The sequence below is a fragment of the Caloenas nicobarica genome, chromosome 2 (genome assembly GCF_036013445.1).
Source record: "Caloenas nicobarica isolate bCalNic1 chromosome 2, bCalNic1.hap1, whole genome shotgun sequence".
Classification (NCBI taxonomy): Eukaryota; Metazoa; Chordata; class Aves; order Columbiformes; family Columbidae; genus Caloenas; species Caloenas nicobarica.
In genome coordinates this window covers 116,325,900-116,339,940 of record NC_088246.1, presented here as the reverse complement: position 1 = coordinate 116,339,940, position 14,041 = coordinate 116,325,900, and the positions used below count along the sequence as shown (strand labels likewise).

General features: G+C 45.0%; 2 protein-coding genes across 6 annotated transcripts in view; one reads left to right on the top strand and one right to left on the bottom strand.

Moving 5' to 3' along the window:
* The window catches only part of OSBPL1A (oxysterol binding protein like 1A), a 77,578-nt gene extending 74,663 nt beyond the window's left edge, over positions 1–2,915 (top strand). For 3 of the 5 annotated variants that reach the window (XM_065627899.1, XM_065627897.1, XM_065627896.1), the window contains one exon: positions 1,719–2,915. In XM_065627899.1, coding sequence (XP_065483971.1) covers positions 1,719–1,821 — 103 coding nt within the window. In that variant the 3' untranslated portion in view covers positions 1,822–2,915. The remainder of the gene's footprint in view (positions 1–1,718) is intronic. The other 2 variants (XM_065627900.1, XM_065627901.1) reach the window with 1 other exon arrangement.
* A 1,589-nt stretch (positions 2,916–4,504) lies between these two features.
* Positions 4,505–9,541, bottom strand: CABYR (calcium binding tyrosine phosphorylation regulated). The gene is made up of 4 exons (XM_065627946.1): positions 9,394–9,541; positions 9,253–9,306; positions 6,649–6,984; positions 4,505–4,983 (listed from the first exon to the last, which is right to left on the bottom strand). Exons 1-4 carry the CDS (start codon positions 9,539–9,541, stop codon positions 4,505–4,507), a joined length of 1,017 nt encoding a protein of 338 aa, XP_065484018.1.
* Positions 9,542–14,041: the final 4,500 nt, after the last annotated feature.

Below are 14,041 nucleotides of genomic sequence, written 5' to 3'. Positions count from 1 at the left end.
TGGAAGAGCAGCACATTGTCCTGCCTGGTACAAGTGTTGAAGACACCCTAGTGCGGTATTGTGTGGTAGAATTCCTTAAAGTGAGAGATGAGGTGACAGCGCTGATAGCCCTGCTGCTCAGCAAATGCTGGCTCTGTGCTCTGGAATGAGCTGCTGTTACCTGTGAACCAGGAGGTGAAGCAGACAATGCATCCTGTGCAGAGGTGATGCAGCAGTGAGCCATGTCCACTACCAGAGAGGACTTCTGTCTTCTGCGACTTCAGTTCACTTAACCAGGACAGCAGGAGAACCACTGAGGTGTTCAGCTGTTCAGTTTACCACCATGAAGGCAGTACAAGGCATTTCTTCAGATACACATCTCAAATCTTTGGAGCCAAGCAAGGCTTGCCGATGAGCTGCCCTGCTTTGTAACATGACACTGCAGTGCTGGTGGCCTTTATGCTCTTGCTTTTTGAAGAGGTCAAGTCGTATTTGGTCTGGATGAGCTTTAATTTCTGTTCTGAAGACTTGTGGTACCCTAGAAGGGAAGAGCTGAGTTCGAATGGGCTGCCTTGCACACGCATGATGAGCTTGAGTGTTTGCTGCAGTGAGGCATATGAAGCAAGTCCTGACTTTTGTGAAGTGAAAAGAAGCTGTGGAGCATATTAACCACAGAAACAGCTTCTAGCAAGCTGACTTGTGCCATAAACATGGCATGGCAAAATACAACAAGAAGTTTAAAATGTTAGAGCTGTGGTACTGTGTGCTGTTGAGGTGGAAGGTTGAGTAACTGGGCCCAAACAAAGCGGCGTTCAGTAACGGGCTGCAGGATTGCCAGAAATGGGTGTGGGAGAGGAGGAAGGAGGGCAGACTTCTGTGCCATGGAGACTCGACAGGCTTGTACTTGCCCCTGCGGGATACTTGCCAGTAGTATGGCCATGTAAGTGTACCTTATTTTGTGGACAGACAGCCCCCACCACCACAAGGTCGTAACACATGCAGATGCAATCTGTGGGTGTGTACATGGTGTCTCCAGATCAGGTAGGAGGGGAGAGGGAGGGAAGGAAGGAAGGAAAGGAGATGCTAAACTTCAATGTTTCTAGCGACAACCAGCTTAGCAAAAGCTTGCAAGTAACTTCATGCAGATGCAATCAGCTTTCTGGGCATTTAGGTCAGCACCTCAGTGCCAACAGTGGTAATGCTACACATTTAAGTTGTAATAAGCCTGGACTTCTTCTGCAGCCTGTGGATTATATTGTGTTTACACCGAGGGCAGCAGGCACGCTTGTTCAAAGTGAAGTGCATTGCAAAACACAAAGGCTTTAAAACAAAGGGAAATCCCAGGGAAATAGTGTGTTTCTGTTTTCAGGACTGCAGTGCTTGTGGTGTTGACATGTCTTGCAAAAGTTGTTACTGCTAATGCATGCCAAAATGATTGTTCACAACTGCTTTGAAGTAAAACTGTACCTGTCCTTTTTTTTATGTGATAGTCTTGACTGCTTCAAGTGACATAATGTCAGTAATGTCACTTAGGAGACACTTAAGTAGTGTGGCAAAGGATGAGATCTAGCCATTGAAGATGACTTTAAATTAATTTATGAGCTTAAATCCAAGAGGGCTCCTGCAATCACAATAACTACTTTGAAGAATAAACTGCTGAAGATGCAGCAAAGCAGTTCTGAACTTCTATAAAAGTGTGTGTTAATAGCTTCATTAATATGCTGTGTGTTTCCTTGCAGATGGTTCCACCAAGGCCCCAATCCCTACACTGGTATGCAGGACTGGCTTTATTCTGGCAACTACTGGGACAGAAACTACTTTAACTTGCCTGATATTTATTAAAACACAATAAGGAGCCTGTGACTGATACAAATAAGTCTTAATCTGTTTTAATGTTTTCCCTTGTTTTACTTATCTCCTGAGAAAACTGACATGTTATCAAACAGAATATTCAGCATCTCCACAGTCAATCTGGTGGTACATGATCTGCAGTCCCATAGGTAGGGGAATAATTTTTCTGGCTGATGGTGGGTCCTGTGTGGACAAAATAAGTTGCCATGGTTTTGAGCTGCCCTGTTTGCAGAATACACCTATATTAGGTTGTGGTGTATGAGGAATAGAACACCTTCGGCTGTTCTGTGAATACTTTCTTTTGTAGATAACATTGGCACAAGTAAAACTGGTTTTATTTATTGTGACATGGGAATGTTTAAAAGCACACACAGTAATTGCAATATTCTGTTCTTAAATGAAGAAGGGTGTGTCACTTTTGTAAAGATGTAATTTTTCATAAAGTGACTTTTCTTTTACTAAAGTAACTCCCTTGAATCCTGAGCTCTGGTCAGAGATTCTGGAAGAGTTCCCATCTCTGGAGCGTTAATGCAGTTGTTTAAGCTGGTAATGTTACTCAGAGGTATTTATTCAATATTTTGTGCAGTGTATTTTGAATTTTGCTCTCCTGTTTTGCTACCAACCTTATGGTTTAAGGAATTAAGAGCCATTTAAATATCTACAGATTTCATTTGAACTGCACACTAGTGACAGGTTTTAAAAGAATCTGTTTCATGCACTAGAAGTTCTGGTGCCCACCACTGCAAAAAGGCAAGAACCTCACCAAGTCCAGGACCCGGTGGAACATGGCATGGGGGGACAGGACCTGTGTCTGTACTGTGGGAGGAGGAAGTCTTGTGCATTTCAGAGGTAGTTCAGCACCTCAGGGAGGCCTCCTGTGCACAACTGCTTTACCCCTTTTCAGTGGGGTGCATTCAATCTTAAGAGTGTAAGTTTATATTGAACTGTGTACAGAGCTTCTAGAGGGCAAGCTGCTCTTTGTACAATATTTTAACTGCTGTCTGGAGGTTAGTGTTAATTGAAATAATTTAATTGCTACTTAAATAAAGGCTTCAAAACTTCTTGCATCTAGTCTAAAGTGAGTGGTGTTTGACAGTGCTGAGCCTTTCTGAGCAAGCCAACCTCAAAAGCTGCTGCAGTGACATGTGGTGCTTCCCTGTGCCTCTGGGACCTCTTTTCCCCTCAGCAGAAACAATCTGTGTCAGGGTTGGAGGGCTGGCTGGGGAACTGAGAGCTCCCTCCTTGAACACACAGTGAGGCTGCAGCTCCAGCCTGGAGGGTGGACTGCTGAAACTGAATAAGGCAATGGGTTGCTTTCTATTTTTATTCTGTGTGCTACTACAATTACCCAGGTTGTGATGCTGAGGGATATTTGCATAGATAAGGGAAAGCCTTTTCCTTGGCAGTCTTTCATGTGAGTGCCCAGTTCTCTCAGTGAGCTGTAGATGCTCTGGCCAGCATTTTCTCAAGTCTGTCCTAATTCCTGTGCAACTGGGATTCTGAGATATGTAGAAACAGTCCAGCTGTTGGGTCAGTGCTTCAGCAGGTTGCACAGCATTGCACACTTGGTGCTGGGGGAAAAACAAAGCATTTAGTTCCTGCCTGCCCAGCCAGGTTCAAGAGGGAAACCTCTACACAACATCATCTTTTGTTTTGAGTGATATCTGTTTTATAAGAACAGATTACTTTTTTCTAGATCTGTACTTCAAGAGTCTGGCATATGTAAGTGGCCATACCTCTAAAGCAACATAAAGGTACTTTTTCTTAACTACTTCTTCAAAGTATAACCTCAGCTGTTTTCCTCAATAAACCTGTAGTCTGAATGAACTGACCATGTATCAGAATAACTCCTTCCTCTCAGTGAAAGTATGACTGTCCTCTTGTTCCTGATATTAATGTGCAGTACAACCCCAGCAGTACAGACTACACCTGGTTACGCTGACAAGCTTGGGCTCTGTATGTAATCTCTGTGTGGCTGGGGCTTATGTGTACACCATGTTAGTACTGTGAAGAAGCTGGGCTGCTCTTCAGTGAAGCAGCTGCAGCTGATGTTTCCATGGTCATAATTCACACACTCAAGATGTTGTGTGGTGCTAGGAAAACAAAGTGCATGGGGAATGCAGTTCTAATTGCAGGCTGATTTTTTTTTTTTTTTTGAACATTTGCCTTATTTATTATGGTGTGAACTCCATTCTTCCTGATCTTTTCCTGGAGTTCAAATAGCCTCTTGTATCAACCTGTTTAAAAAAACCAACACAAACTCAGTAGAAAGCGTGCAGCAAGAATTATATTAAGTGCTACCTAAATGCACTCTAAGGTGAGGGTATTTTGCCACATTCTGAGTATTACACAAATGTTAAAAGTTCAAGTTGCAGGCATAAAGATGTACATAAATGCAAGATTAAAAACTTGGCTACTTTAGACTAAAACCAGAGCAAGACTAGTACTACTAACTGCAAAGTTTAACAAGCAAAGGAAGGCATTGGGTCTATTATGTATGACAGGTAGTGTAACCACTCATTTTAAACCTTGCTGTATTTTGAAAAGGGTTAAATTAAGCTTTTAGTAGTAAAATCCAAACACAAGCATATCCCCCTGCAGGACCCATGCAAGAAGCAAACTTCCTTCTTCAGGACCGTGCTCTGAGAATGGGGCCTGATGTAATTTATGGCAATTACCCTGCAGTACTGTCACTTCCTGCAAGAGCATTGATACCTGTGCTCTTGTCGCCATCTGGTGAGCCTTTCTTTGCAGACATCACGTCATCCAGGGGGATGGCAACAAAGAAAACACTGGGGGTGCGTGGCATGGCTGCAGTTTCCTCTGCCAAATCTGGTTCCTCATCAGCTGGCCAGGCAGCAGGGACTGGGACTACAGTGAGTCTCTTCCTAGCACCTGCATCTTGCGGTGCCAAGATAGCATGGCCAGGAAGAGGTTTCCAGTCCTGGGTGTTGTGAATATGGGAGCCCACTAAAACAAAAGGTGGAGCGTTTTCCCTCTTGCGTGCTTCTTGCATCACATAAATTGGAGCAGAAACACCAGCTCCAGCATGAGGAAGGGAGTGTGGTGATTTTTGGCTCAAGTCAGTTCGGCAGTAAAGGGTCCACACATTACAATGCGGTGGTAGCTGTCCTACTTCACTTGATGCCATGGCTACGAAGATAAAAACAAGAGTGCTGGTATCAGGAGCAGCGAATCCCAGTCATATTGTAAATCCTTATCTCTAAACCAAACATACCAACACTTGGTGAAAGCATGTTGGAAAAGAGAGCTGGGATGGCAGATGCTGGTTGGTTTGTGGCTGACAAACATATGCAGCTTAGAAAACTGTTTATGGTCAGAGGCTCTTCTGGGTAAATGTTTATCTGATATTTCTGAAACTGAAGTTTGTCAAACTCCCCTAGAAGTTTAGCTTTCTTTTTTTTAAAGAGCCAATGTTAACTTACAAATCTGCCTAAGCTCAGCTCTCTGCTACAAGATGCTTTTGAGACCTCACAGCTGTCCTACCTCTGGGGCCTGGGATTCTGCAATACCAGGGAGACTCAGGGCAGGGGAGCTCCATCATGGAGGGCTTCTCCAGCTGGTTAAGGGATGAGCTGGGCACATGTCACCCCAGGGAAGAGATGCTGGTGAGAAAGATGAGCACCAGCTCTTTTGCTGTTTGTGGAACTGATGATTAGTGCTCAGCCCACTCAGCCCAGCTGCAGAAACTCGCCAAGCTCAAGACAGCACAGGCAACCACCACCACCACTTTTTTTTCTAAATGGAAAACCTCCTAGGTCAGTGCTAGAATGTGAGATCTTTCAGGGGAAGGAGAATCAAAACAAGGGCTTCAGCTGGTCACCTCTCTTCAGCCACAGGGCACACGTATTACATCTTAGGTCTCCAACACCTTGTTTTGAGCAAGACCATTTGGCATCATGGGCACCTGTCCATCATGCTCTTATCTGCATATTTGTCCACAGGACTCCTGCCCAGAGCCAGTCACATCTCCTGGAACAGATGGCAGAGAGATCTAACATGTGTGCGCTGGGGCCAAGCAGACCATGCTGGTACGGTAGTTTCTTAGAAGCCACCTCCACCCTGCATTGCACTGACATAGGTGCTTTTCCATTTGATTGCTGCAGAAGCTGTAGAGCTGGAACAGGCAGATGATACAAAGACCCAAACTTCCTTACCTGGAAAAACAAACTTGCTCAGCTGATTCTGCTTATGCTGTAGATTCCATTCTCTCAGGCTGGTATTTGAAATCATCAGCAGACGGAACCAAGGCTGTAGCACTTGAGCCCTGCCTTGCATCTACAGGCTGCTTAATTTTTAAGAGACAAGTTGTTTGGTCTACCATGCAGATGATTATTTTCTGTGGAAACTGCTCTACGTAAGGTGGAATCTCTGCATCTGTAATCCGCTCAGCATTCAAATACAGCGATACAACCCCGGTGGTTGAGGTAACCTCAGCTTCGTTGCAGGAAGGCACGGCCTGCAACACATCTTTAGGAGCAGGTGATGATGGCGGTAGTGGGGAACGAGGTGATGGTTCTTCCCCCAAGAGGACTGAGGAAGCTTGATTTACATAATTTGTTGAGACTCGAGCCTGGCTGTCTGAGGGAACTAGTTCTCCAGCCACGGAGGACTGACTCCACACTTTTGGTTGTGACCTAACAGCTTCTACAGAAGCCTCAGCTACTGGGAAAGTAGAAGCATCTCCAGCAGCACCTTCTACTGGTGTAAATGCATTCTCTGAAGTCTGAGAATCTTCATAAAGACTCTGCACACTGATTGCCACATCCCTCAAAGAATAAAGAGAATCAGTGTTACCTAGCACATGGGCAGCAAGCTCTGCAGGCTCAGCAGGGACATACGCCAGTTCAGGTCTTTCAGCGGATGGAGCTCGAGCAGGTCTTTCAGCGGATGGAGCTCGAGCAGGTCTTTCAGCGGATGGAGCTCGAGCAGGTCCAATGGAGGATTTGCTTTTTGCAGTGGGACTGGGAACTGATGGGTATTGAGTTACTTTGGAGCTATATTCAGTCTCAAACTCCTCAAGGAGCTGATCTTCCTCTGTGTCAGTACCCTTGTCCTGTTGCCTGGGCTCCCCAGGAAACAAAGTCTTCGTGTACTCCAATGCTTCATCTTGAATTCCCACATTCCCATTTTCTGCAAGGTAAGGAGAACATAAGGGCAATACATGAGCAACTGGTTCCATTTAAATAAAATTAAGAGTGATTTCAGCATCAATTCAATTAGATGCTCTACAGCACATTTATGAGGCTTCCCAGGTTGCAGAGATGGAATAATTTAAGGGGAGAGTTTGCTGCTTGCCTGTTCATAAGGGGAAAGAAAATTCAGAAAGCAGTTGTACAATTTCAGAACCTAGGAAGCCTTAACTCTATTTCTGGTCCTGCAGTGATGGCTACATTCCTATCTACTGCCCACCAACACTGCTACACTTATGGGTTAAAAGATTAAACCTTTGACATTAAGCACATGAGATAAGCCAGCTAGAACACCATGGCTCCTCTTTACACCACCTCAGAACTCTTTGGATTCATGCAAGTTACTTCAGATGCAGACATGGCAGCATTTTAGCTTCCTCAAAAATGCTGATGAGTTGAACTGACAGGTATCCAAATGAAGAACAGGGTAAGACATGAACAAGTTTTAGATACAGAGTAAAAAACGGCTTCTAGATGAGTTATCAAGGGAAGAACACGAGAGAGTACTCATGGGATCAAAACCGTTTTCCATCAGGGGAGTTATGTGACCATATCAGTAGGGGATGGACAACACAGACAGAGAGGGACAAAGTGGTCTGTAAGGAAAAAAGGTGCAAGAGGGACCTGTGCTGGAGCTCGGTGAACATGCAGGGGTTAGTTCACAATCACAGCAGCAAATCACTGACAGGCATTCAGACAGAAAATTTCTGCATTATTCAGCCACGCTCCATCATATTTGAAAAATCACGGCAGTCAGGCAAAGCCCCCAGTGCCCGGAGAAAAGGGAATATCACACCCACATTTAAAAAAGGTAATGAGGACTCTGGGAACTGCCCATCAGTCAGCATCACCTCCGTGCCTGGTAAGATCATGGGACAGATCCTCCTGGAAGATATGTCAAAATATACAGAAGAGGGATATGATTAAAAGCCAGCCAGCCTGGCTTCACCAAGGGCAAATCACCTGACTAATCTAGTAGCCTTCTACGATGGAGTGACAGCATTGGTGGACACAGGAGGAGGTATGGATGCCATCTACCTGGACTTCTGTAAGGCCATTGATATGGTCCCCTACAAAATTCTGATCACTAAATTGGAGATGAGTTTGATGGATGCGCTGTTGATGGTTAAGGAACTGGTTGGATGGCTGTGTCCAAAGAGTTACAGTCAACGGCCCTATGTCCAAGTGAAAACCAGTCATGAGTCGCATCTCTCAAGGGTCCATACTGGCACCAATAATATTTAATATCTTCAGTGACAGAAAGTTAGATTGAGTGCACCCTCAGCAAGTCTGCAGATGACACCAAGCTGAGTGGTGCAGCTGATACTCTAGAGGGAAGGGATGTCACCCAGAGGCCTGAGGAGTGGGCCCATGAGAACCTTATGAAGTTCAGCAAGGCCAAGTGCAAGCTCCTGCACCTGGGTTGGGGCAACCCCAGTATCAATACAGGCTGGGGGATGAAGGGATTGAGAGCAGCCCTGCAGAGAAGGACTTGGGGGTACTGGTGGATGAAAGATTGGACATGAGCCGGCAATGTGCACTTGCAGCCCAGAAGGCCAATTGTATCCTGGGCGGCATCAAAAGGAGCGTGGCCAGCAGGTTGAGGGAGGTGATTCTGCCCCTCTGCTCTGGTGAGACCACACCTGGAGTTCTGTGTCCAGTTCTGGAGCCCTCAGTACAGGAAAGACAGGGACCTGTTGGAGAGGGGCCAGAGGAAGCCACAAAAATGATCAGAGGGCTGGAACAGCTCTGCTGTGAGGACAGGCTGAGAGAGTTGGGGTTGTTCAGCCTGGAGAAGAGAAGGCTCTGGGGAGACCTTATTGCGGCCTTTCAGAACTTAAGGGGGCTTTACGAAAGACAGAGAGAGATATAATATCTATTTGCAAAAAACAGATAAGGGTAAAGTTGCTATCTGTTTTGGGGGTGACAAATTGCACTTCAATATCTTAAAATGAAAATGACCAAAGGTATCCTGGTTCCCGTATGCTCAAGGAGAATGTACAGAAGCCCAGGGGACTAATTCTTCCCACATTAAACAGAAACAAGTGCTTGATGAAGGTTAACAACTCCTCAATAGCCCAGAGCCTACGTGCCTCTTTCTCATGATATGGATGGGATGTAGCCCATGATAAGTGAAAACTACTTGCACCCATTCACGTTGGAACATTGTCTCAAAATATCTTAAAAGAACAAACAGAAACTATCTTACCGCTACTGAAGTCCAAATTTTCAACCAGCATTGTTATGTCCATACTTGGATTCTCTACAAACAGAAACGGTAATTAAGCTGGAGTAGGACAGGACTCTCAAATGGTTCAGGTCTTTGGATGAAACACTGGTAGGAACAAACCTTTCTGAAAGATGACGAGCTCATTGAAATACAGAGCAAAAAACTGAGTAAGGTCATCTGGGTTGCTTTCGATGACAGCCCGGCTCACTCCCTCAAGCAGGATCTTGAGGCCGTGCGGAACAACCACTTCGACCTTCGCAGACTGCATCTTCGCCCGCTCCAGCTGCTTTACGGCTTCTCACCTGTACAAACACAACCCCTGGGCTCAGCATCCAACCTGCCGCAGCATCAAGTGTCCCACACCCACCATGTGACTGCAGCTGCTCACCCCTTGCTGTGCCATCCGTAACCCCAAATGCTCCTTCCCAAACGCTCCTTGCAGTTAAAAGGGGTATTTACCACTTGCAGTGACCAAATCCTTCACTCCTCCTCTGCACCTTCAGGCAGCAGGAGGCAGAGTCAGAGGGACCAGCCAACCCACGAACCACAGTGTGAATTCAAACCCGAGGCCATGAATTCTCTTTTTTCCCCCCACCAAGATTAAACTCACCAAACCACCTGGCGATGGGCCAGAAAAGCCATTTGTGTTCAAGCAAAGGGTTTACAGGACACTTCTTCCTCCCTCCTCCACCTTCCCCCCTCCCATCCCCGGTACCCGCTGCAGCCCGGGGCCACCACCCACCGCCATCAGAGCATGAGGTCACAGTGCTCCCACGTCACCCACACAGCGCTGAGGTTCGCAGCCGCCAGTCTCTGCGCTCCCGCCCTGCAGTGTTTACTGTCTGTCGGCTGAAAAAAGGATTTCAGGATGGAGCGGGAGGCAAAGGATACGATTCAAGTGTACGCGAGGGCAGCCAGAGCAGGCAGCAATGGCTTTGCTCCCGCAACGAACAACTCGGTTCTCATCACCGCACAAGAATTGGTGCATTTAACACACACGACCATTTGAGCACAACTCTAGTTATAACACTTTAAATGATGTATTTTGAGACCGCGGTACGGTGCCTTGGCTGCTGCCGCTCAGGACAAGCAGCACAAGGGCTGTGAGGGCAAGGGCGAGCACCCATGGGTGCTGTGTGCCCCCGGGGAGCTGCTGCCTTCCCTCCCCTCCCATGCTACTGTGAAACTGTGCCTGCTTTCTGCCAGACTTGCCTTCAAGCACATAACCAGCTGCACCTACAGCGCAGGCAGAACCCCTCCAAGGAATTGTTTCGCCTTTGCCAAAACACCAGTTTTCCTCACCAGCAACAGGCAGCCAGGGCAGAGCACTTTCTCCCCGGCACGAGAAGAGTGTAACTTTGTGCTCAGCCTCAGGTTATGATGACTTCACGCAATCCAACGCTGCAACCTGCAGAAAAGCCACAGCCGCATCCCTCCCACCTGCCAGCATGTGTGTGCACAGCCCCATCCTCCGGCTCACAGCCTGGCCTTTTAAGCTAAGTGATGTACAACACCCAAAGGATTTAAAGCTGATGTAAGTCTGCAAAATATAGCCCCTGAGAAGGGATGTTCTGTGGGAACCTCTAGCAGGAGCTCAGAGAACACATTTGGGGGCTGTAACCCCTTCAGCCACAGCAGCTACACCCAAACAGGAACCAGATTGTTCCCTAACACGGCTCCGTTCATATTGCAGAACCTCATGATTGCAAGGGCAAAACTTGAGACAAACCTCAAGTGACCGCATTTGCTTTCCAGTGCACATTTTCAGTGGATACGCATGAGATCATTTTCTGTTCCAATAAAACAAGCACAAAAAAGGTGACTGTATAGTGCTATGTTTTCAAGGTTACCACTAACTGGGTTTCTGAGGATCATGAAGGCAGGATGATCATGGGGGCAAGCCATGGTCAGGAGTCTGCTGTGGCATAAAAACTTCTATCCACCAACAATGCTACAGACTGTTCTTCATGAAGGCTGGAAAAGTATCATCTACCCACCTGCTCCTGCATTCCTGGATGTCTGCATCCTTACAAAAACATGAGGTGAATCCCAAAGCACCACAGATTTAAGACTCAAGTGTCACTGCTGCTGAAGCGTTTAGCCTGTCTACAATAGCTTCCTTTAATAAATAACATATTCATAATGGTTCATTCAAAATTAACAGGATACTAGTTCGTTCACAGGAAAGTATGTGGTTAATGGTAAACTCACCAAAAAACACTTCTTCCAGAAAAGAATCCTTAGAAAGCAGCTTCTCATTACTGAATCTTCTCACAATGGAGCAACAGTCCTGGATAGTGACAACACAGACCATGGTATTAAAAAAGTGAAATATGAATATACTATGACACATGGAATTAGGAAAAATAGCTTTGCTATACAAAGAATAAGACATATATATAAGGACTAGAAAATATATAATTTCTAGAGTCAGGACAGTAATCTGAAGTCTAGATTTCTGGATGGAGAACATATAGAAGCAACAAGACTTCATAAAGGCGTGAAACACACCTGTGTGCAAAGGCTGTAATGTGGTCAGGTCAGAAGATAACTTGTAAATTTGCATCTTCTGAAAACTCTCAAAATTCTAGGAACGCAAAGCTCCGCACAGCAAAAGCTTCAAAGATGTTTAAGGACAGATGTCATAAACCACAGAAAAAATTAGTATCAGAGGTAACCAAACAGCAGCATAGACCTCCTTAAATATTTAAAAAGGTTTCAGCCCCTGGCAGAAAATTAAGAGCAGCATACATGAAAAAGTACATCTGGAAACTGATTCACTGTGCTGGAACTTGAATGCTGTTTTCAGAAGCCATCTAGAATCGGAATCCATCATACGAAACGTACCAGCTACTCTACAGAAATACGTTGCCCTTTGGCCCCAAACTGAAGAGCCCGCCAGCCTAAGAGCAGTTTGCCCAACTGAAAGTGATTACCTTGTCCTGCCCTCCATTGCCCCATCTGCACAAGTGATAGCTTCCACATGACCCAGATGATGTTAAAATTTTACCAGATATATATATCAGTTAATGGACAGAAGTTCAGTGTATCAAGGTCCCAGATAAGCTGCCTTATATGTCTGCCATAAAAAAAAAAAAAAAAGGATCAGTTCATTCATTAACTCTTCATTAGACAGCTTACAACAAGTTAATGAGTCACAGTAGTTTGAGGAGGGCATCGGTTTTTTTCTTTAAACATGTCATCTTTTTCAAAGCTTCAGCTAAATAGGCAGAAGAGGACTTGCCTTGTTTTTTTTTTTTCTTTTTTTTTTTGCATGCACGATCTTTATATTTCTGCCTGCCAGAAACTTCAGAAGAAGTCTAAGTGAGGGTTTACGCTCATATTCAAAAATCTCCATGAAAATCTTCTTGCTGTTCCTACCGCAGGTACAAGATGCTGGATTTAAGGTACCTTTATGTGTATCTCGGACCGTCTCTCCGCCTTCCTTTTTGTCAGGGCCTTTGCTACAAGGGGCACCTGTGGAGAGAAGCGTATGTCCCAGGAGTACAATTACCTTTTTTTGATACAGTAAATATGTTGCTCTTAGTGAAAAACTGGCAGGTCTTTGCTACATAAATGGATCTGCTCAGCCAGGTTTGACAATCTCTCTCTCCCCTCTCCCCTCAAATATTCAACTCTAACACCCTTTTTTCTCTTAACCTCTTCGCCTGGGAGCCTTTCTGGGCATCTTCTGTAGGTAAGCACAGCTTGCCAAAAAAACGACTGAAAAAGACTGAAGACCAGTTGATCATGCAAAACTAGTTTATCAAATTGTCCACTGGAACACCGTCTTGGAAGAAGTTACACCAAAAGATGAACAGCATGGAAAAAAAAGGAGGTAAGACAATTGAACACGAACTCCCCACGGTTAAAACACACTTGTGAAAACACAGTGGCTCTCTAGGTCATTAAAATCTTCGGTAATTAAGCAAAGAGGTTCTGAGCAGAAGCAGGAAGGCAACATGTAACTAATTTGCACCTACCCTGGTAAGCTATGCTAGGTCCTGTTTTGCAGTCTGAACTCAGATTAAAATCTATGGTGAAAAATAGAAATAGTTCAGTATTTAACTCTGAAAAGTCTGCCTCGTATTGAATTTCTTACCATCTTGTTTATATTTTGCCCATGCAAAAGAATGATAAGAGGTGACCTGAACATTCTTTTTAATGCCTACACTGAGACATGGCAAAGAACGCAGCATCTGACACAGCAGAAGAAAATATGAAGAGCTGCAGTGTCTGGAAACCAAAGCTGGAGACCTCCAGGTTTAGAAGAGTCAAGGGACTGGGTCCTTTCCACCCCTCATTTGCTGGCATGTGCTCCCTTCTGCAAGCACTCTGGAGATGCACGCAATGCCAGCAACCGAAAAACCCACCAAAGATGGAAGGTTTACTGAGCAGTACAATATTTAAGTGTCATTCATTCAAGGTAAACAACCTCAAGTACACACATGCCAGGGCTGGGGAAATCACTTTTTGCCATCTACTAACAATTGCACAATTTTATAACTGATCAATTGAAGAAGCTTCAGAGTTCAAGGAGAACAGATTTGCAATGTGGTGATTAAGGTAGTCCTTTTGTAAAATAACTCAATCTTTTTTTCCAGTGCACCTTGTGCATCGGCTAATTTCATACTAGAATTTGCTTCGGCATAAATTAAGAATATGGTACATAGATAGGGATAATTCAGTGTAAAAACATGTTCCCAGTGCATTCTGAGTCTCTGTATAGAATACTGTATTTTAATTGGTTGGTTTGGGGTTTTTTTTT